The following is a 24664-nucleotide window of genomic DNA, read 5'->3' as shown; positions in this document are numbered from 1 at the left end:
ACAGGATTAGTGAATCCTTTCTAGGGCAATTGCTCTTGACATATAAAAGGCCTTCGACAAGGTATGGCATAAGGGTCTACTTCACAAGATTTCCAGCTACGGAATAACTAGAAATGTTTTCTCAATCATTAAATCATTTTTCTCCGATAGTTTCATAAGAGTAGTGGTAGATGGACAAAAATCGGAGGCCTGCAATATAAATGCTGGAGTCCCTCAGGGGTCAATCCTGGGCCCAACTCTCTTCCTGATCTACATCAATGACCTCCCTAAACACATACTTAAATCATTCGTTAACATCTATGCTGATGACACGACCATCTACGGCAACACATCAAAGGCTGTAAATGACAAAGTTCTCTCGGATTCTCTCTCCTCTGATCTCGAGCGCGTGGTTCAATGGGGGAAGATGTGGCTTGTTACCTTTAATGCATCCAAAACCAAACTCCTATCCTTACATCATCAGCGCTCTGATCCCCAGCTGGCATCAATTGTGATGGATGGCTCTCGTCTGGGTGAGGCCCCGTGTTTTGACAAGCTTCTGGGTTTGACCTTTACTCCTGATCTGAAATGGAACACGTACATCAAGTCTGTTGCCAAGGTCGCTGGAAAGATGGTGGGATGCTTCTACCGCTCCAGAAGATATCTCACTACTGATGCAATTCTCTATCTATATAAAAGCCAAGTACGTCCAAGGATGGAATACTGTTGCCATATCTGGGCAGGAGCTGCCAAAAAACAGCCTATCATGCCTTGACAGAGTACAAAATAGACTTCGTGGTTTAGTGGGGGATGCCCTTTTCTCTACACTGCAACCTCTCTCCCACAGAAGAGACGTTGCGAGCCTATCCTTGTTTTATCGTTATTTTCATGGCAGGTGCTCGTCTGAACTCTAATCTCTGGTTCCCCCCCTCGCCAATCTTTCACGAAAAACACCCGGCTAGCTGAATCCACTGTGAAAAATTTCCCCCACTCTATATCTGTGCCTAAATCAAAACGTGGATTCCATGAACAAAGCTTCTTTCTTAGAACTGCACGCCTGTGGAACTCTTTTCCCTCTGCCTGCTTCCCTCCGGACTACAACTTGGATGCCTTCAAGTCCAATGTTAACAAATTCCTAATGAACCGCCCCCTAATTAAACACTTCATAAAATCTCCACACTAACGTAATGTACTTGCAATAACCCTTATCCCTTAGTGGCTTCCGGGCCTTGATAAGTGGTGATCACTGTGTAAAAAAAAATGTTACATGTCTGAAAATGTGCCAACTTGAAAAAATATTCCTCTGTGTTTCCTGCTTCATTGCGTGTACGAACATGCATGTATTTAAATGTAATGTAAGCATACTCCCTGCAGCTCAATTCCCTACGTTGAAATGTTGGAGATTAGACTCGGGGGGGGGGAATAACTGAGAAGATACAACGTATAAAGTATAATGAAAATAGCTGATATATTAAAGAAAAATTCTTGAAGGCATAGATTAATATGCATAGGCTATAAATGCGAACCGGCCATATAGAAACTGCAACAGAAGTAAAACAAAAAGAGAAACACCTCATGGAACCAAGAAAACTGAAACTGTATAATTGTAAGGTATCCCTCCCCCCAACCTGTTAGACTTTGGAATTCACCCTCTGTTTAGAGCTTCTTTGACTATGCTGACATGCTAATTTAAATGTATTGTGAATATGAACAGAAACATAGTTACTCAACTCCCTTCTCAGAATGTTCCTGTAGACATGTTCCCTAATTTACACTAAGCTTGTTCGTCTCTGTTACAATTTGTTGGGGATGAATATGTGTAAAAATTGAAATGCTTATTTTATATCTTTTTTTTCAATATTTTTATAACACTATGGAACTAGACAAACCGAATCGAAGTAGTTTACACAAATAAACTAATACAAATAGAATAAAATATTACTCATTACAGAACAAAATGGCGCACACAAACAGACATACTATTATCCTTGAATTAACGAAATCAGTTTTTATCTTGTGTGATGAACATTTTAAACATAGCAGAATAATTTTATAGACATCGTAAACTTTTAGACATCACAAATTTTTAGACATCACAAATTTTTAGACATCGCAGATTTTAAGTAGATGACTATTTGTTTAACGACACAAACTGACAACCTGTGCGTAACAAGTTTGAATCCAACTCGTTCCACAGAATCAATCCAATTTGAGGATGTTGGCAACCGTAACGTAGTACCTTCCAAAAGTTAACGATTCTTTTTAGAAATAAATCCAACTAAAAAGGTACCGAGGAAACGAATGTCAAAATTCATCACATGAAATGCGTGAATGATGCTCAACAATAACAGTTTTTCGAGAAAAGGAGATCTATTCTTCGGCAGTAAATATTTCTTCTATAAATGTGACGAGACTTAAAAAGTGTCAATATTTGCAATCACCTTGAAAATAAACATTGCGAATACATTAAACTAAATATGCGGATTTTAGATGAATATATAAAAAAGCCTTATCGCATATTTTATATGCAGTAAAAACCAATTCGCTTGATTGATTGCTAAAAAACGAAATGAAATACTAATATCTGGCGTCGCTATGACAAAAAATAACACTTTTACTTATTTTCAAATGAATTGTTTTAAAATATAATATCAGGTGACTAATAAAATTATTTTCAGTGTTATAGGATGTGTAAAAATTATGAAAATGATGTTTTCAATTCATTATATTTCATTTTACGAGCAGTTCTTCGCTCTTTATTAAAAATGTGGTGAAATAAATAAAAATAATCCAAATGAAAATTTAAGAACACTCCAAATTTAATTTTTGAGCTGCTGTAACATACACATTGAGACATTGAACAACATACACCCTTACAGCTTGAACAACACAGATATATACACCATGAATAACATACACATTTGCACCTTGAAAAAACGCACATTAGAATTTACACGTTCAATAGTATATCTACTTCCACCATTTAATTACATACACATTTACACTTTGAATAAAATACAAATTTACACCTTGAATAAAATACATATTTGCACCTGGAAAAAAGATTTACACCTTGAATAAAATACACATTCGCACCCTGAATAAAATACACATTTGCACCTTGAATAAATACACATTTGTACCTTGAATAAATACACATTTGTACCTTGAATAAATAATACAATTTCACATTGAATAACATTTTCACTCTGAACTAAATGCACAATTACACCTTGAATAAAATGCACGTTTACACCGCGAATAAAACACACATTTACACTTTGTATAAAATACGCATTTGAACTTTGAATAAAATACACATTTGCACCTTCAATAAAATACAAGTTTACACCATGAATAAAATGCATATTTACACCTTGAATTAAATACTTTTTGCGTCTTCAATAAAACACACACTTACACCTTGAACAAAAAATACATTTACACCGTTTGTAACATATATAATAACACGTTTAATAAGATATACATTACACTATCAATAAGATACACACTTACACTCTTGATAACATACACACTTACAGATTCGATAGCATATATTCTCACACCTTGAATGACATATACATTAAAACCTGCATTTCCATATACATTTGTAGACTGTGAGCAATAGAATAATATCGCCTTTAAAATCATAGACACACGTTTTGCTTATTTAAAGTATATTTAACGCTCTAATTCGGAGGTTTCCAAAAATGTGATTGAGTTTGTCTACATTGGAGTCAAGTTGCAAAGCAAAATTTCATATCGAGTAAAGTACATTAGCTAAATAAGATAAAAGCAATTTGGAAGTCAAATCCTTTTATCAAGATGACACTTTACTTTTAGAAGTCACTAGCAGGGGTGCCTGGCGTTGCTCGAGTGTTTGGAGGTGTATGCTGTGCAAAAAAAGCAAAAAAACAAAAAAAAATGGTTAATTTTTTAAAACTTTGACCCCTATTATGACCCCTTAAAATTTATAGTTTCGAACTCAAATCACTTTATTAAGTTAGATCCAGGTTCAAGGAACCTATATCTAAAATTTCAAGTGTCTAGACCCAAAATTGTCGGAGGAGTTTGGTAGAGTTCTTAAAGGTCAAATCGTTGAAATTTGACCCCTTAACAGACAAATTTCTGGCTGACACCCGTCACATCGATTTTCCCAAATCTCAGTACCCGGTATTTCAAATTTCGAGTCTATAGACTAAAAATTGACAGAGTTATTGCGTAGGGAAATGTACACAGACAGACAGACAGACAGACACACAGACACACAGACAGACAGACACATTCACTTTTATAGATATATAGATTGTTACACCAGTTCTTGTACATTTCGACTCGTCTCACGAGGAAAAATAAAGTATTTTTGGGGATATTCAAGATGTCATAATAACATTGTAGAATAGAACAACCCAGTCGACCTTTGAATTCATTTTTAAAATTTTACAGATTTATCTGGAGCAACCTTAATCAAGAACATTTTAGCTTTATGTGTATTTTTGATTTAAAGTTTTTGACTTTTCGCTGGACATACGTGCATACAACCATCGTTTAATAATACACTAGCAGAGATACCCGCCATTTCCCGGGGCAATCCATTATATAAAGAGTAATTTTCTGTATGTTTGCATATTCTGTTAAATGGTGAAAACTACTAACCAAGGACCCAAAAAGTTTATACGTTCTTTAATAGGGGAGTCGTGGATATTAAATATCTAACATTAAGTAGACATATTAATTCTTTGAGGGTTAACTGAGCCTTACTCTGTAAGTGATTAGAGCGAGAGGTAGAAGTTTTCATATAAAAATGTTATATATGATATTTAGTTTTCATGGCCCATGAACATCGGGTAGCTTAAGTAATAAAAACTAAATAGAACACAGAACATAGTTCAGTTTTTCCCCACCCCTGAACGTGAATTTATTATTCGAAGCATGAATAAAGCTAATTAGGGAGGCCTTCAGAGCGCTACTGAAAGTGAGAAATAAGAATATGTTTCCAGAGCACTATTAAAACTAATTTGTCTCTCTCCCTGGCTTTGTAACCAATAGCAATAGTTATGAAATAATAAATTATTCAGAGTTAGTGTATTTCTATCTGAAATAAAATAATAAAAAAACACCGACTCATTTTCTGGATTGTCTTAAATCCTGATAACATTCACAATCATGTGTAATTCTTGATAACACCCAATGCTACAAATGACCCTTTAACCCTCCAAAATGATTTTTTTCTCTACATGTAAGAAAATAATTTTCCGAGTTTACGCTGATTAAATGGATATAAACTTTGTAGCGTTTTGTTGTGTAATTTTGAAGCTTTTACTGGTTATACAAATGTCTTTTATAAAATGTATGCCAACATGGATAGTTGATTCTAGAAAACTTAAATGTGACACGAACAAAAATCTAGCACAAAAAGATTCAAGGAAGAATATAAAATACATCTTTCTATTATAGGAAATGTTTTTGGTAAAATATACAATTCTTAATATATAATCTGCCAACAAGAAAATTTAACTTGTCGAAGAAGTACGTTGTTGAGTCATTCAACTTTTTTCTTTTGTGTTAAGCCTATATTCTTTAAAGCGATACCACTTCTCCGTATATGTTTATCATCTAGCTTTAATACATCTCACGAATGTCAGTGGACAAGTTGAAAGAAAATGACTTGGTATAAAACCTGTAAGAAGGAGGAGGTATTCCGAAGAGAAAACTACTGACACAAGCTTTGACATTTTGAATTTTCTTGACATGACAAACTGCTAGGTACGGGCAAAAATGGGCGGGCAAAAATGGGCGGGCAAAAATAGGCGGACCTAGTTTTGAAAGCCGATTTTTTTGTAGGTTTCTGACTGCTTTTTGCTTGTATTTGAAAGATTGGAGACTAAAGTTAATTTCCTAAAAGAAACAAATATATATTTGTACACGTGAAAAAAGTTATGAAAAATGTTTTCACGGCGAGCTAACCAATTCAGCCAACCGAAACGCTGTTTTAAAATGAAGTCATGATAGTAAAAGGAGGTAGGGGAGTCAGATGTCTTTTGTTTTTCCCAGACGTGCATCCATACATTCCTATTTTGAACGTTTGTATAAATTTTTTATCATTTTTTGATTTAATTATTTTTATGTTCCTGTTTTTAAATTTATCTTTTTTAATTATTGTTTTAGATTACATAAAAATTATGCTACGCCGAAAGTTTCACATTCTTGCGAGCAAGGAAATTATTAAAATCTTGCATATAAAAATTATGCGAAATATGTAATTTAAAAAAAATAGTAGAAATACTTTTGTTATAATATTTGTTGTGTAAAAATCTTAAATAAACAATGCTTAATTCAATGGTAATATCGATAGTTCGAGAAATTCATTTTTTTCGAGTTATAGCGAATTCATACGGACTTTAAAGGCTTTTTTCGTAATGTTCCTGTAAAAATTATTTTTTTAAATTATTACAAATTACGATGCTTTATTTATATAAAAAAAGCAAAAATAAATCATTGCGTTTTTTATTTACTACTGAAAAGCATAACTTTAGATAAGATATTTTTTGTTTAAATAAAATAATAGATTTCCACTCAGATTTAAATAAAAAATAATTAGTTCATTATATTCCGTGATCATAATTTGATAAATACTGAAAATTTCATTAAAATTGGTTAATTTCCTGGATTTTTGTGAATTTTTAAGTAAAGGGGGTGTGTGAAAATGTTTATACATTTTGAGCTTCGGAATTCATTTTGCCCGTACCTACAAACTGCATAAGAATTCGGATCACGGAGACAAAGCAAAAAAACTTCTTCTGAATCAACGTGGAAAAAACTATTTCTTAAAAAAGGATTTGTTCAAATTTATCGAATTTACATATCTGTTTATTACCTTAGTTTACTACATCTCTCGTATAGCAGTCAATAAGTGGTAAGAAAATAGTCCCGCATGCACTAATTTTGTTCATCAACTACTCCACTGAGACACATGCTAATAACGGCGATGCTAACAGGAATTACCTTCCCTTTGTTCACTACTGCTCGATAATGTAACAGTTATTAACCATAATTTTTACTGGATTCGGAGAAAAAACGCGTAGACTTTCATATGCTTATTAACAGTGCAATCTTTGTCAATTTTGTGGTCAGTTTTGAGTTCCCATGAAAGCAATTCATGAGTCTAATTCAACACTGTTGTGGTGGCACAATTCATTTGCATATGTGGATAGTAATTACACATAAATAGGAAGACTCAGTTAGTCTGAGCGTGTGTTCACCAGAAGCCACCGAAGGCCGCCGAGAGCAGATATGTTTCTCCAGCAAAGACTCTCTTGACACCATTATGTAAATATCCTGTAAATATACCTTTTCCTAATATACTTCTTATTTGATGTACCTTTGTTTGTTGAGTCGTCATTTGTATTGCTTTCTACGTTACTTGTTTCAACCTGCAAACCTAACAAATACTAATCTTAGTTATGATAAATTTTGATCGTTTTAGTTCCCCAATATAGGGGAAACAAAATAACTCTCGCATTCGTAGTCATAATTGAGTAAAAACCCTAAAAATTAACACATTTTTAGAGAATTAGATTAACGGAATAAACAGACAGGAAAAAATTAACTCTTAACGTGCTATCTTGTCAATAATCAGACGAGGAATTATTTTTATGTTCCCAACCGACCCGAAAATAAATGAAATAATAATTCTTTGCTTAAATCTATTTTTACATACGTTTAAAGGTTCTCAATGGATAGTAAATACTTAATTCAGCTCAGTTGACAAGTTGAAAGAAAATATTTTGACAAGAAGTAGGTATCCCGCAGAGAAAATTACTGATTCCGGTTCTCCTGATGAGTTTGGAATTTTTGACACAAACAAAAAGTAGAAGCTCAATTACAATGCCTTAAAACCATTTACTATTAATATCCTATACTGTCCATAATCAGAGAGGAAATTATTTCACAACTGGCTCAAAAACAAATAGTAATAATAACCCTTTGCTTAAATCTATTTTAAAGTAGGTTTAAAATTTCTCAATGAAAAGTGAATAACTACTTCAGCTCATTTGACAAGTTGAAAGAAAATGACTTGGCCTTCATACCTGCAAAGAGTAGATATCCTAAAGAGGAAATTACTGACGCAGATTATCCTTATGACATTGAAATTAATTTTGACATACGCAATAACGTAAAAGTTTTACTATGATGCTCTAAAAACGGCAAATTAAAATGAAGTTTTACAATTTCTCTTGAACCTCTTCTTCAAACCTGCAAATACGTTTTCCTCAAGCGAGACTCGTCTAAAACTTATCGTTGATTTTACCTACCTTGAAAGTAGAGTTGAAAAGCAAAATTAAAAGTGTGTTTCAGCAAGGTCTGGGGCTGGATAAGGTGAAAGCAATCTGGAAGTCAAATCTACCTGCCAAGATGAAATGTGACTTCTTTGAATTTATTTTTACACAAAGTATTGCACAAAGAAATAGTACGCGAACTTTTACCGTAAGTTGGAGAAGGGAATGTACGACGCGTACACCAGAATGCTAAGAGCCGCTCTAAGCATTAAGAAAACATGTTATACACAACTCAACAGATATCTCAATTGGCAGTGATCTGAGCCAGGCTTGCAGATCTCGAGGTTGATGCTCGTCTTAAAACTAGCAATATTGATGAGTTGTGAGACAACGACACAGCTGTCTTGGGATTGCCATAATATGTTTTCCTGTGAGTAAAGCGATCTGCTGGGTGAAACTGGCAATTTTTACTTTTCAAAATTCTTTTTTAAAAGACTATTGAATCCTCACTGTAATCAGTATCATCAAATGTAAACAATAATTAAACACTCATTTGGAAACGATATATTTCATCCGTTTCTTGTCTCCGTAGGTTTAGATTTGAATAGCTAACGACTTTCAAATATTAGGATTGTTGGGTTAGCTACATCTAACCACATTGCGGATAAAATATCCATACACTTTGATAAAAAATAATTAAGAACTTTCGGTGATCAATATTGGAAAAAATGTAAATAAATGATCAGTTGAATCAGAATACGATATGATTTCTGAAAAGCATTTCATTTTCACATTGTAATATCGCCATGTCTACCCACTCTAATAAGTCATCGAGTGTTAAAATCGGACGATATGATGACTTAAAATAAAGGACGAAAAACCAAAATGCGAGCCTTTTCAAGAGTAAAATGTTTTATTTTGTATATATTGAGGATCCGAATATATTGCATATACGTACACTCACTCATGTAATTAAAAACAATACATAAATTTAAATATGGTGTTTTCTGTTGTGCATATGTAACAGAACGCATCTAAAAATATCAGCAGCAGTGAGAGATTGATGGCAAGCGTTTTCATTAGCAGCAGGAGCAGCGTTTGAACGCGTATGCAAATTAGGAAGTGCGCACGAGCTGGCGCGAAAAGAAAAAGGAAAAAAAAAACGTGGCTAGAAGAAAAAAAAGTCGACGCCGAAAGAGACGGGTGGTTAAAACAAAGGCGAGACTAGGCTGGCCATTACCAGCGTGCGGTCGAACGAAAAAGAAATGCGTTCCAGTAAAATTGATATGATGCAACGAGAGACTTTTAAGCTGACGTCGAGGCGGAGAGAAAGGAAAACGGCAATAAGCGACTTCTGGAGAAAAAAAGAAAAGCTCAGTCGGATTTCATATTAATGTTTTATTTGCTTGTCTATTTGCGACATTACATTACAATATAATATTTTTTTTGGATAATATGACTGTGTTTTTTTTTACCATAAACCTTCTATATGAAGAAAATAAAAGAAAAATAAACGTCACCACGGAAAAATTAACCCAGCAAAGAGATACGAAAAAAAAAGGCCGAGAATGAAGAACTTTAAAAAGGGATATTGCACCGTTCGACGAATACATCTGTTCGTTTCTTTCTTTCTTGTGTTTGCACTTTCGAATTTTCATCTGTCCTGTCAGTCATGTTTTCTTGTTTTGTAGGGACTGTGGTCGTCAATGTTGTTTTAGTCTTAAATACGAATGTTCTAATCTTACGAATCGGTTATGCATTATAGTAAGAGACATTGTTTCACACTCATTTCAACGTAGCAAATAGCTTGGTTTGTATTAGAAATTTGAAATAAACCATTTTGACTTGAACATATTATTATAAGTTTGGGTGTGGACTGTTTAAGTAGTACATCCAGTTTTATTGTTGTTTATTACTAATGTTTAAGAATGAAAAAAACTTGACTGGAGGTTTTTCAAGAGTGGAACAAATGTTTAATCAATTATAACGGTTGAAAATGTAAATTTAAGTACTAAAGTAAGTATTAAGAATTAAAAATTAGTCTGACTTTATTTATATAAAGAGTAGTAATTTTGTTCTAAGCGTTGGGTCGTTTATAAGTGACTCTTAATCCTGCCATAGTGAAACGTGATTATTAAATATGAAAATATTGTATTTAAAATAAATATTGAGAAACTTAAAAAGAAAAGACACGCTCATTTTTAGTGAGGCAATACTGAGCAACTTATAAATAAATTTGTTTTATTTACGAGGGTTGTAACCATGTGTGATGCTTTTATTTGCCGGTAATTTGTTACTAGGATCTTTGCATTATGTTGATATTTGATTAAGTCGGAAGTACGGATAACGCTTCTGGTCCCTTGCGTCAGATGCCAACCTTAATTTTTTTGAATGATCTCGTCAAAAGTGATTGAGCACTTAGTTGACAAAATAAGTCGAAGTTGTTTTGAATAATATGGCCGAAAAGAGGCTGCTCAATAAACAGACCAAAGGGATCGTGACCTAAAAAACAGTTAGATTAACTAGTGCCCTCTCAAATTATCTCGTTAATAGTAACTGAGTAATTAAGAGACAGAGGAGTCATAAGACCAGGAAAAAGATTATAATTACTAGGTTAGTAAAAATTTAAAAGAAGAAGTATAACCAAAACTTTGTGCAGTTGGCGTAAAAATCTATCAATGAGCAAGGAGAGATATACATTTTATGACTGATAGGATATTAAGAGAGAATCGAAGGTTGATATAAGATAAGAAAAAAGCTGCGCGAAAAACTCACACAAACATATATATGTATAAATTTATCTTGAAACACAATTAACATTATAACATATGTGTTATGAAAACTGTCAAAAGAAATTAAGATAAAAATAACCAGTTTCAATTTGGTAAATTTTCAGACTCAGAATTAACAAATATAAAAGATTATGTAAACTCTGATTTGGTCTTGCACTGATTTGACTGGCTTTGTAAATTATTTTTAATTTTGGAAATCTATTTCTGCACAACCAAGCTGTAACACTTCAAGACTGCTTAAGTGAAATTTCTGAAAATCCAAGAAAAAACGTAAAACATATATGCTCGCTACTTAAACAGTTCACAAAGTTTCTTTTCAGCTTTCAACGTATTAAAACGCTGCCTTTGAATATTTGGGACGATACGTTGGAATTATTTTATTTTTGCAAATGAATAAAGGAAAAAGAATTAAGGAAAATCATTTCCGACAAAATTATTTAAATGGTAATGTCGAACAGATTATACACTTAGACATTTAATTTGGATTTAATTATTCATATTTATGGTGTGAACTTTTGAGTTTTCTTTTCCTATTTTCTTTTATTACCTCAAGGTAAGGTTTAATTAAATTCATGTAAATAATGTTTTTGGAAGGAAAGGTATGTAACAGAGCGCATATGAAAATATCAGCAAGAGTAAAGGATTGATTGCAAGCGTTTGTAGTAGCAGCAGGAGCGACGTTTGAATACGTATGCAAATTTAGGAGTGTGCGTAGGTTGGTGCGAAAAAAAAGGACACCACGTGCTCAGAAAAAGCAAAGTCCGCCTAGAAGAAAATAGACTTGTAATGCCAAAGACGAGAAATGGCTGCCTGTGGCGTGTGTCTGGAGAAGAAAAGTGTACGCAGGAGAAGATGTATGACGGCGAGAGACCTTTAAGCTGGTGTTTAGACGAGGAGGAAAAAATGGTAATAAACGACTTGTAATACAAAAGAAAAAAATCAAGTCGGATTTATTTATTTTCATTTGTTTGCTTGTAACGGCTTTGGTACACACATATATTTCTAAAATAATTTACGCTTTTATCATGGATTAGTTTTAACTGTTTAACATTACCTTTACAGAAGAAAATGTCTCCAAACCAAATGAACTATCATACACCCAAACACCAATAATTAAAAAAAATAACATTAATTAATATTTATTTCATCATATTTTCCGTTTTAAGTTTTAAATGTAATTTAATGCAGACGTGGGTTGTTCTAATAATACAATTTTATGTAAAACATTAAATGGGTTTTAGGGTGCATAACTATGTTTTAAATTGGTCACTTTGTTATATATGCTTGATTGGCAAATTAATACAAATAATCTTCTCTCTCGCACTCTCTCTTTATATATATATATATATATATATATATATATATATATATATATATGTAAATATGTGTATGTGTAAACATGTGTATATGTATATAGCTGTGTATAGGTATGTATATATATTGTATGTATATGTGTGTATATATATATATGTATGTATATGTGTGTATTTATATTCGTATATATATATGTGCATATGCATATTTTACTTAGAGGTCACCACTTATCAAAGCCCAAAGACCACTCAAGGATAAGTGTTGATGAATGTAAGGTGAAAGTGTAGTAATCGATATTGGCATAGAGTAAGTAGAATTTTGATTATTTAAGGGGATGGCTCAACAAAAACTTGTTTACTATGGAGTTGACAGCAATCATGTCGTATTCAACAGGGAAGCAGGTAAGCAGAGCAGTGTTCTACAGGCGAGCAGTTCTGAGCAAGAAGTTTTTTTCATGAAATCTGCGTTTAGATTTAGGCACAAATAGAGATCATCGCCTATTACGTTTCGAAGTCGGTTTTGAACTCTATCAAGGCTAGAAAAGGCGCACCAAGCAGCTCTTTCTCAGATATGGCTACAGTACGCCATTTAAAGGACGAACCTTGTTTCTTTTTTAGATGGAGGATTTCGTCGAAGGTGAGATCTCTACTGGAGCAGTAGAGTGATCTCAGCATTTTCCAGCGATTTTGGCAACAGATTGAATATATGTGTTCCATTTTAGGTCAGGAGTGAAAGACAGTCCCAAAAGCTTATTAAGACAAGGATCTTCCCCATGACGAGAGCCATTCATTTCAATTGGGGCGTGATGGAGGTCAAAGCGATTATGATGAAAGAAGAGAAGCTTGGTTTTAGATGCATTATAATTAACCAGCCACCTGTTTCTCTATTGCGCCATTTAGTTAAGATCAGAAAATGGGGCAATCAAAAAGATCCTGGTCATTAGTAGCTTTTGAAGTGTTGCCATAGATTGTGGTGTCGTCTCCATAAATCTCTACGAATAAATCAAAAAGTTAATTTGAGAGATCATTAATGAAGATTAGGGAGAAATTTGAACATAAGATAGAACCTTGAGGTAAGCCAGCGTTAATACAATGAGGTTTTGATTCTTACCCATAAACGACTACTATTATACTCTATCAGAGAAGAAGAATTTAATTATTGAGAGAAAATTTCCAGCTATTTCATAGCTGGCGATCTTGTTTATGCCATACACCGTCAAAAACCGTTGATATGTCAAGAGATATTGCTCTGGAAATGAAACTTCTCTCGAGGGATTCACTAATTCTGTGTGATATAACAGTTAGTACAACAGCTTGCTTTGTCAGCTTCTGACGAAATTATTTCAGGTACACTGATGATGGTAGGGATATAGGATACGCTATTTGTTTCTGCCCAAACTGGCGGGAACCAAGCCGCTGCTCAGCTACTTTAAACTTGACGTACTGAGCATACGAATCTCTTGCATTCTTTTACAATGGTTGCTGACAGTCCTTAATGTGGCTTTAGTTTCACAACATCTATTACGTTGGAAGTAATGGAAATAGTGATATCTGTGCGGAATGGCAGCGGCATATTCTGGAGTGAACCATAGCTGGCATTTGTTGGAGAATTTTAAAAGGTCTACACCGAAAATTAACCATTCAGTAGGTCTGATATTATAGAGGATACGTTGTTTTAATGGAGTGCAGAGGCATATTTGATATAAATGTTAAAAAGCTATCACAGTCAACGATAGTGTATTGATATACAGTACGATGGCGAGGTACGTCTGAGTGTTTATTAGATTTTGTTATAATCTCAATCGAGACAACTGAGTGATCGGAAAATCCCAATGTAGACAAACTAGAAGATGTGCATATTTTTAGGCAACTTGTGAGAAAAGTTCAAGGAGACTTACATGCAATATAGTTTCAATTCTCTGAGATCTACAGCTGATGTACTGACTATTATATCATACAGAATTGAGCAATCTCTCGACACAGGCTTCGTTCATAGAGTAATAGCTCTTGACATATAAAGGATTTTTGATAGTGTATAGCAAAATGTCTACTTCGCAAGATCGCCAGCTATGGAATAACTCGAAAATGTTCTCTCAATTAATAAATCCTTTCTCACTGATAGATTTATAATAATAGTTGTTTATTCGTAAGAATCGGAAACTCATAGTATTAACGCTATCGGCCCTAGAGGTTCCATTCTGTGTCCAAATTTCTTCTTGATCTTCATCAATGATCTCACAAATCACCTTTTATGTTATTTGTAGACATTTATGCAGATAACACCACAATCTATGGCAATACTTCTAAGGCTACCAATGACCAAGATCTTTCTGATTCACCTTTTCTGCTCTGGAGAACATGGTGAAACAGGTTTCGGGTTAATTATAATGCATCAAAACCCAAGCAACTCTCCTGTCATCATACTCGCTTTGATATTATGTCGAATTTAGCAGTTTAGTTTGAACTGCCCGTTACCTTTCTGAGTTATTTTTAAAAGTTAATATTTGTATATTTACTGGATCCATGCATCGTTCTAATAGTATTACATACATATAATTTCTATCGATATATTACATGTATTATTAAGCGCTTAACGGTCTTTTAAAGTTTTCTTTATATATTGTGGGAATCATATTTTTTTGGCCATGAAAAACTGATTCGAGCTCCCTAGCAAAGTTAATAAAACACCACCTTTCTTTAAAACCAAGAATAGAAACATTTTGACTAACAGATCTAGGTTTTAGACCCCAGAATCATTTTTCGCTTATCTATCATATATATATATATATATATATATATATATATATATATATATATATATATATATATATATATATAGTTAGTTATAATATATATATATATATATATATATATATATATATATATATATATATATATATAGTTAGTTATAAAATATATATGGCGATTAAGCTATACTGAATATTCCGCGTTTCATCCATTCTAGGACTCTTCAGGCTTATGCGTAAGTTTATTTTATTTTATTTCCTTCTCTCTATATCCGTATATTTCTCCCTCTTCTTCCTAGGTTAGTAAACATGTGTCAAGGCATTTACGTGTAAGAACGTGCATATTTAAGGGCGTGTGTGTATGTGTGTGTGTGTGTGTGTTGCGCGCGCGTGTGTGTGTGTGTGTGTCGGTTGTTACGTCGAGCTACCGGACAGCAGTTATAAGTGTCATAATGTTGTTGTTGTTTTTTTTAAAAAATCCCTCCCACCCTCTCTATAAAATGTATTAAGTGGATTGCTACTACCACCCCCTCTGGTTTTTTTTACAGTCGAGACCCGATTCTTTTTATTTCTTTATTTCAGTATCAAAAATGTAATTGTCTAGTTTAGATGCTTGAAAATACCATAAGGTTGAAATAAATTATTGCATCGACAATTATGTAATTTCCGTGTTATATATATATATATATATATATATATATATATATATATATATATATATATATATCATGTATTATATATGTACTTAATGAATCATATTGTGTATTTAGGCTGCATGTTTACATTAGGACAGACATTGTTGAACAGCAGGGAGTGTTTCTGCTTAATCATCTTTTTTTTGCAATTTCTCCATTTTTCGTATGGTTGTTCTAATATTTCAGTCGAATTTTTGTAAGAAAGTTCCATACTCATTTTCGTCCATCTGTGTTTTTTTTGCAAGTACTTTCAACTGATCTATTTTTAGTCGTCTTCAAGCAGTTTTTGATTACTGTTTTGTTTAAAATCTGACCGCTTTTATATGCTTCAGTTCAAATTACATTTAAATTACTTAGAATGGTGAAGCGTCTCGTATGTAAAAATATGTTTTTAACGTGTTAAGAACGTGTATAAAATAAATATACAATGGTTTAAAATTGATTTACAAAATGGTATGAAAGTTACAGTTTTTTATTAGTTTATAAATTTACATTACAAAATATCTGTAGATATACATATGCAACTATATTAACATACACACACACGCATATATGTATACATATTAAAACAAATTTTTTTTATTACACTTCACCCCAAACAATCCAAGTGCAACTTTGAAGTAGGGGGCTACTATCGGGGACAATTTATGGGGGCATTAAGAAGGGAGATGAGTAGAAAGATGTTTGTTTACATTACACTTGAACTTCTGCATATCAGTACAGTTGGGAAAGCAGTATCTCGGAAGGGAGTTCAGGCACTTTAAAATGTTATTATCGTTTTCAAAATTTACATTGTTAAATTTTGGCTGTGTAGTTCTAATGTATAGTGGCTCCAGTATTTTTAGTCTTTTTACGTTCAGATCCTTGTAAATAATTTTCTTGTTTTCAACTAGGATTTTGCTCAATTAAGAATGTGGGAAGCCAGGTGTTGGCATATTGTTACACACACACACACACACACACACACACACACACACATATATATATGTTGTAATGTAAATTTATAAATGAATTTAAAAAAAGCAAAAAAAAAAACTTTAACTTCTACACCATTTTGTAAATCACACTTTTAAACCATTTTATATTTATTTTGGTCACGTTCTTAACATGTTAAAACACATATGTTTTTACACATCATACACTTCACTATTTTAAGTAATTTAAAAGTAATTTTAACTGAAGCATATGAAAGCGGTTAGAGTTTAAACGGAACACCAGTAAAAAAAAAAAAACTGCCTAAAAACAATTGAAGAAAATCAGTTGAAAGTACTTACAAAAACAGATGGACAAATACGATTACGGAATTTTTTACACGAATTCGACTGAGATACTAGAACGACCATACGAAAAATAGAGAAATTACAAAAAAAGACTATTAAGCAGAAACACTTCGTGCTGTCCAACAATGTCTGTCCGTCTGTACACACACACACACACACACACACACACACACACACACACACACACACACACACATATATATATATATATATATATATATATATATATATAAGATATAATTATCCACTGACACGTGTTTCGTCGTTTACGACTCATCAGAGTGGCTGAATCTAGCGAGAACCCATGGTAACGAGCCTAAACCCCTTACCACTGACCCATCTCACACGACTGTCTCGATATATAGCGATTTACTTAGATGTTTCTTTGTTTTGGTTTTAGCGATATGTTTTGAACGAATTCAATTATTTACGAAAGTGCATTTTTACCTAAATGCGAGTTGGAAATAATCCTCCCTTTAAGCAATTCGGTACCTCCACATGGGGAGCGGTATATATATTATTTTTAAAATATAATTATCCACTGACACGTGTTTCGTCGTCTGCGACTCATCAGAGTCACACTTTAAGATACATTGCCCCTAGTCATATATATATATATATATATATATATATATATATATACATATATATATATATATATACATATATATATATATATATTCATATATATATATATGTATATATATATATATATATATGTATATATATATATATATGTATATATATATATATATATATACATATATATATACATATATATATATATATATATATATATATATATATATATATATATATATATATGACTAGGGGCAATGTATCTTAAAGTGTGTGCATAGAAGATGTATTTTATACTACATCTAAAGAAATGGCAGAAACACTAGAGGATGCCCTCGAATCTGTAGTGGAATGGAAACAAAAATAGATGGTCACATTCAATGCTGCCAAGACTAAACTTGTTTCCTTCAATAACTGCAAGAAACCTTCTCTACCACCAATAGTAATGGCCAAAGACTCTTTATCTGAAAGTACATCTTTTAAACTCCTCGATCTAACGTTCACAGGAAACATGAGTTGGAAAAAATACATTGAGAACATTGCCAGGACCGCTGCGAAAAAAGGTAGGTTCTCTCTACCGTGCTAGAAAGCTACTAACGCCCGAAAGTAACCTGTACCTCTATAAGGCCATCATTCGCCCATGTATGGAGTATTATTGTCATATTTGGGCTGGTGTATCTGCTATTAATATCTCACTCTTAGACAAGGTTCAAAAGAGAGTCGCTAACCTGATAGGTCCTGAATTGTCATCTACGCTTCAACCTCTGTCCCATCGACGAAATGTAGAACCCCTCTGCCTGTTCTACAAGTACTTTACCGGTGAATGCTCCGACGAACTGCAAGCACTTGTACACCCTCGACGTAAATACCCCCGACAAACTCGACAAGCAGCAAAATCCCACCCCTTCACAGTTGAGATCCCTAGATGTAAGAATGCCTTCTACTCCAGTAGTTTCTTCTCCAGAACCGCTAGACTGTGGAACTCACTTCCAGGTTCCTGCTTCCCCAACTGTACTGACATGCAAAAGTTCAAGTGTAACGTGAACCGACATCTTGCTGCCCAACGACTCACATAGTACACCTGTAGTTTATGTCCCTGATAGTAGCCCCCTACATCAAAGTGGCAATGTGTCTTGCTTGGGGTGAAAATGTAATAAAAAGTCATTAGTTTAAAATTGACGTGTTGTTATTTTTACGACCTGTTTACAATTAGGTGTTTTACTTCTTAATCAATAAGAAATAAGTATTTTGTCGCCGCTAATATTTTCGTATGTCTGTATGTGATTTTTGAAAGAAAACACTCCTGTGTATAATGCAGATGTGGATTATTCTCGTAGTATTGTATGCAGTGTGCTAAGGTATATACCTATCTTTCAAACGGCTCATTTTGTTATACGCACTATTCAGAAATAAGAAAAATAAACTGTTTTCTAGCAAACACGTGTTTAGGAAGCTATACTTACTTCAGTTATTTTGGTGGTGTTTTCCGAATTAGAAGTGCTCTGAGTCGGTTTCGTGGGAACCTGTTTGTCAAGTTTCTCCTTCTTACAAATCTTCTTCTGGATCTGTAAAAGAAAAAGAGTCATGTTAAATAGTACGATAGGTATCAGTACGTATAAGAACGCGCAATCACGCAAATAATCACACACAAAACACACACACAATACACGCGTGCCATATCGCTCCGCATCTATTTGTGTGTGTGTTTTCACTCTTATGTACAGTGCAACGTATCTATATATCTATAAATATGAGAATTTCTGTGTAAAGAAACTTTCAACCAATATACTTAACGGACTTTTGACGACAGACTTGAAATTTAGAATATAGGGTATTCAGACATGTGGAGAGACTTTTTAATCGGTTTTCATCCGGAAAAGTAACTTCTAAAGGGTTAACATATAAAAATTGGTAATGGGGGGCACTGGACTTTTATCTATTTATCAACTGTTTCACGAATGCGCATGCACGAATCTTTCACATGACAGCTTCCTTATTTTGAGAATAAGTAGGCTTGAAAACATTTTAAAGAGTGTGGCAAGCTGGTTTAATGATTATTGTATTTGACTTGCTGTCTTTAGGTTTTGATTGCGATCTCAGCTTGAGTATTTTTTTTACTTACAAGAAGTGAACTGTTTAGAAAAAAAAACAATACTCGCATACACATATTTCAGTTCCTTCGCGTTTTTAAATTACATTTTTTAAAAAGAAATTAACATTTAATTTAATACCGGTAAATGCCAGGTACATCTGCTAGTATTTAATAAAAGCTAAGCATATTACTAACTAGACCTCTATTTTCCTAAGCGCAAGGTCAGTTATAAAATAGAATATTGCTGTCATATCGAGGAAGTTTCGGACAGAGCACTCGTACGATGACAGAATAAAAAACAGCTTCGCAATCCAGTGGGATATCATATGTTCTTTTCCTTAGAGACGTTTCACACAAAAAGATGTTGATAACAATTCTTTACTGTATCTTTTACTAATTGTAGCTACTCGACTGAACTCTAATCCTTGATTCCTAACTCCGATATAAAATATTTACATCACGAACCCACCTGACAACAACCACATCAGAGAACATTCACTTTTTCTCTATCTCTGTCAAAGATTTCTGTGAAAGAAAATAATGCAAGGCTGCTTTTCAATTGACTACAGCATTACTGTTTTAAAGTCTATTATTGAGATTTTCTGGTGAAGAAACAATTATTGACAAGGAATCTTCTGCTTAATCTATCAGTTGATTCAAATTCTCGCAAAGTAAGCTATATCCCTCAAGCGAAACATTAAACTATTATCTTTGAGAAACCCCAGGACGTTGCTAGCAAATCCTTTATTAAAAACCGTAGCTGACTTCTACCATTTTTCCAGCCTGTAAATTTAATATCTTCACGATGTTTATCCTTCGGAGAACGTTGGTTCAACTCGCCTAGGATGAGTGTCGCTTCAGTTCGATTGTGATACTATTTTATCTTTCTTTTAATTGGGCTCACTACTTATCAAGGCTCAAGTCCAGTCGAGGACAAGGGTTAATCGTTAATGGTGTAAGTTTAGTAGAATTTGATTATTTATGGGGACGACTCCACAAAAAAAACTTGTTTACATTGAATTTGAAGGATACCATGTTGCATTCAACCGGGAAGCAGGCCAAGGGAATAGTGTTCCACAGGCGGGTAGTTGTGGGAGAGAAGCTTTGTCTATGGACACTGCGTTTAAATTTAGGCTCAGTTAGAGAGTGGGAGAAATCGCATTATAGCGGTTGTTGCTAATCGAGTGTTTTTTGGTAAAAGTCTGGCAAGGAGGAACCACAGATTAGAGTTCAGTCGAGCACTTGCCATGAAAATAACGATAGAGCAAAGGCATGCTCGCAACTTAACTTCTGTGGAAAGGAAGTTGAAGAAAAGAAAAGATCATCACCTACTAGGTTTGGAACCGGGTTTTCCTATAATCTCTAATTCCTTTTTAAAAATGCTTATTTCATCAAGGAAAACTTTAGAATGGCGGCCACTTGTACAGAATTAGAAACAGATGTAACAGCTCGCTTGGCTTTGCTCGGAACATGACGTTAACCGCCGGCTTTCGCCGAGCGTCACCGGCTATCTATGCGTATTCAGCGCTACTCAATGAAAACACTGAAGATAATATTTAAATATAATAAAATCACGAGAAAAAATATATATAACGAAAAAAAAAAAACGCAAAAGAAACAGCGACATAGTGTACGATTTCTGTTTTATTGCCTGCTTTCCAGCTGACTACAATCTGACTATCTTCAAGTCCAACGTAAACAAGTTTTTGATGAACCATCCCCCTAAGTAATTCAATTTACAAAATTCTCACTTCTTATGCTTACTTCGCTATAACCACATTGACTAATGTATACCCATTAACCCTTATCCTTCAGTGGCCTCCGAGCCTTGATAAGTGGTGATTCCTGTGTAAAAAAAGAGTTTTTAATTGAAAAAATAAAGAAGTATTTTTTTAACCATTTTTTATCAACACAATTGATCAAAACTAATAAAGAAACCAAATATTTCTGTCATATTTTTTCAAGAAAGTTAAAAAAACAACAACACTTTTTAAATGTGTTTTTCAGATATTACTGTTTTGCATTTTTTATTTTAATTTTTATTTTTTGTAACTAATATAAAGGAAACTTTTGTTGTTATTTTTTCATTTTCATAAACATTGTTTTTCATACAGATTGGGGCTGAGCATGCGATTTTAAAAAATTAAATTAAGACAGCCTGGATTTTCCTTTAGTATTAGGTAGACTTTTCTGCGGTCGCATCAGACGATGTTAAAATGAGGCGAGAAGAGACAACGGATATGGAAGAAACTTCGCCAACCTTTCCGATATATGGTTAAAGATAAAGACAAACGGATCATTATCAAATTTCTGTCTTCACATAAACTCAAAAAGATAACTATCGAGAAGATCCCGGCTGGTCGAGTTGATTATTTTTCTAACATTTCCCCTAAAGATCGTCTGCTTCTTTGCTGCGCATTGATCGGGGTCTTGCTTCAGATTACAGTCAAGCCCGAGCGTATGACGTCATGTTCCGAGCAAAGCCGAGCGGACGCTTAGTTACGCCGGGTTTAAATTCTGTACAAGTACCGAAAGGCGATTTTACTTTACCGACCAACTTTGCTTATACCTTAAAGTAATAAGAATCGTACGCTATTTACCTCGACTGCTGAGTCAAATATTTAAACAAGTTTTCAAATTGTTACATAAAAAAAATATTAACTTTTTCTTACTCCCAAATCACACTGGGGACAGATGAGTATCTTTAATTACACATCACGGCGCGCTTCTCCAGCAACCTAAGACAACAAATTCTAATTTTCAGCCGGCTTGTATGAGTTTCCTATAAGCTTGTTGAAATTTCTATTACTGATGATGGAAGAGGTGGACGCGAGTTACCTGGCGGCATAAAGCAAACGCTTTCGATAGATAGAGTTCGTCAGCTAAGGATGGTTGACATAAGAAAATGAAAACTCTGAACTCACACTTCCATTGCCGTAAATATATGATCATTTAGTAAAAGCTGCTTATTCTATCGCAGGACCAGGAAGCTAAGCGGACCTCTTATATTACGAGCTCTCGAACGTCGCATGAGAATCGCACTAATGTCGTTTACTTTAGTGTAACCAGGAACAGTGCGTTTTCAACATACACTCACACTAAAATGTAACTCTTTGGTTGTTTAGTTATACGGCATATCAACCCTTTTCGGGTTATTTAATGCCAAATCCACCTACTTTGGAAATAGTATTCATGTTGCATTAAGATATTTTACAAAAGTTTTTTATTCTTAAAGCTCTTTGTATCGTCAAGATACAAAGTGTATTTGTAATGTCTGGTTTGGTTTGGTTTGGTTGTTTAATAGTGGATTTTATCGTTATTGTTTCCTACCCTGCAGAACATGGATGAGTTTTGAAAATTAAGTTGGGAAACCAGCCAGGTACTGGAGGAGACAGAAAGAGAAACGAGAAAAGAAAAGAAGGGAAAGGGGGAAAAAGGTGGGCTGTTGTTTTTGTTTTTGATTTTGCAGAACATAAAGTTTTGCAAATCGAAGTAGAAAAACAAAAACATCAATGTTAGGTGCATTTCATCCCAGGAATGTAACTCTTTGGACCTGGGCTATCCCACCTGTTACCAACGTGAACACCTTACATTTCATCAGTAGCATTGCCCCGGTTTCATTTCACTTCAGTCGAAATTTTCAAAAATCAAAAAGCCCCTTTCTGTAAAGCTAACAATTGATCTTTATATTTTTACTAAATCTCTCCGTTACATCTCAAACACTGAGTAAGTAAAGAAATTAAGAACACATTTTTCATCCCCTCAATTAACAATTTAAACATGTTTTAGTATATCTTTGTTGTAATTTCTTGGTCTTCCTGGACCCCAGCACAATAATTCATCTAGTCTAGTGAATTATCCAGCTTCGTTTTGTTACTTGAGGTAACATCAATTGGAAAATGTACACTATTCCTGAGCTAATTATTCTGAGGAGATCTTATTTGGGCCTCAAATATTATTTGATTTTAAATATTTAGTCAGAGTTTACTTGTAAGGAAAATATCTGCATGTCAGGGTGACCTCACAAGCCCCTGTACAGAGATACCTTAGACAATCAAGGATAATATCTAATCGACATTCAAGTTCTCTCACGTTAGTTCATTAAAAGCTACAATGTTTAGATTCCAGTATAAGAATTCCTGTAGTCTGGTAGAATATCCAGCTTCGTGCTGTCACTTAAGACAACATTACTTTGAGAAATTGTATCCTTCCTCGTAAAAATCCAATATGGGTCCAGCATATCGAGGAGATCTTATTTGAGCAGTGAATATTATTCGATCTTTAATATTTAGTCGGGGTTTACTTGTAGGGAAAATTATCTCCATGACAGAGTATCCTGACAAATCCTTGAACAGAAACACCATAGAAACTCGAGGATAGTGTCTTCTAAGCATTCAAGTTCTCTCCTTGCTTCTACAGATGGAAAACAAGAAGTTGCCAGCCAAGTAGAGATCACAAATACTGCCAGTGGTGATTGCAATCTCTTTTATGGTCTTAAATCCACGACCAAGCGACTTAAGTCAAGGAGATTATAGTGATGAAAATGCAGATGGGATAGAAATGAAAAAACGATCATTCAAAATAAAGAAACTTACCTGTTTGTTAAATATGCAATACGTGATGAAAATGAAAAGACCCTGCAAAAAAATTAAAAATTAATTGTAATTTACATATTTCGAAGTGACTGCAAACATTAATTGTACAGGATAGAACGATAAAATTGTCGGCATAGAAATGAAGACTTGATTCCATTTCCGTTTGATAAAAACTAGTTTTCTTTTCTTGTTTCAGACCATCAACTAGCTGGCCAGTTGTGTACAAATCCCATTAACGATAGGAGCCTTTTATCATGACTAAAAGCGACACAAGATGAACCATGCATTGAACATTCATGAATTAAGGAGATTT

General features: G+C 33.8%; 1 protein-coding gene across 3 annotated transcripts in view; it reads right to left on the bottom strand.

Moving 5' to 3' along the window:
• Positions 1–24664, bottom strand: part of LOC145246173 (uncharacterized) — a 422674-nt gene that overhangs the window by 35384 nt on the left and 362626 nt on the right. For 2 of the 3 annotated variants that reach the window (XM_080108045.1, XM_080108046.1), the window contains 2 exons: positions 24352–24393; positions 19128–19229 (listed from right to left, as the gene is read on the bottom strand). In XM_080108045.1, coding sequence (XP_079964171.1) covers positions 19128–19229; positions 24352–24393 — 144 coding nt within the window. Of the gene's footprint in view, positions 1–8294; positions 8387–19127; positions 19230–24351; positions 24394–24664 lie in introns of all 3 variants that reach the window. The other variant, XR_013863104.1, reaches the window with a different exon arrangement.

This window comes from Euprymna scolopes, chromosome 23 (assembly GCF_053919585.1).
Source record: "Euprymna scolopes isolate OS-2025 chromosome 23, ASM5391958v1, whole genome shotgun sequence".
Taxonomy (NCBI): Eukaryota; Metazoa; Mollusca; class Cephalopoda; order Sepiida; family Sepiolidae; genus Euprymna; species Euprymna scolopes.
This window is presented reverse-complemented; position numbering and strand designations above follow the sequence as displayed.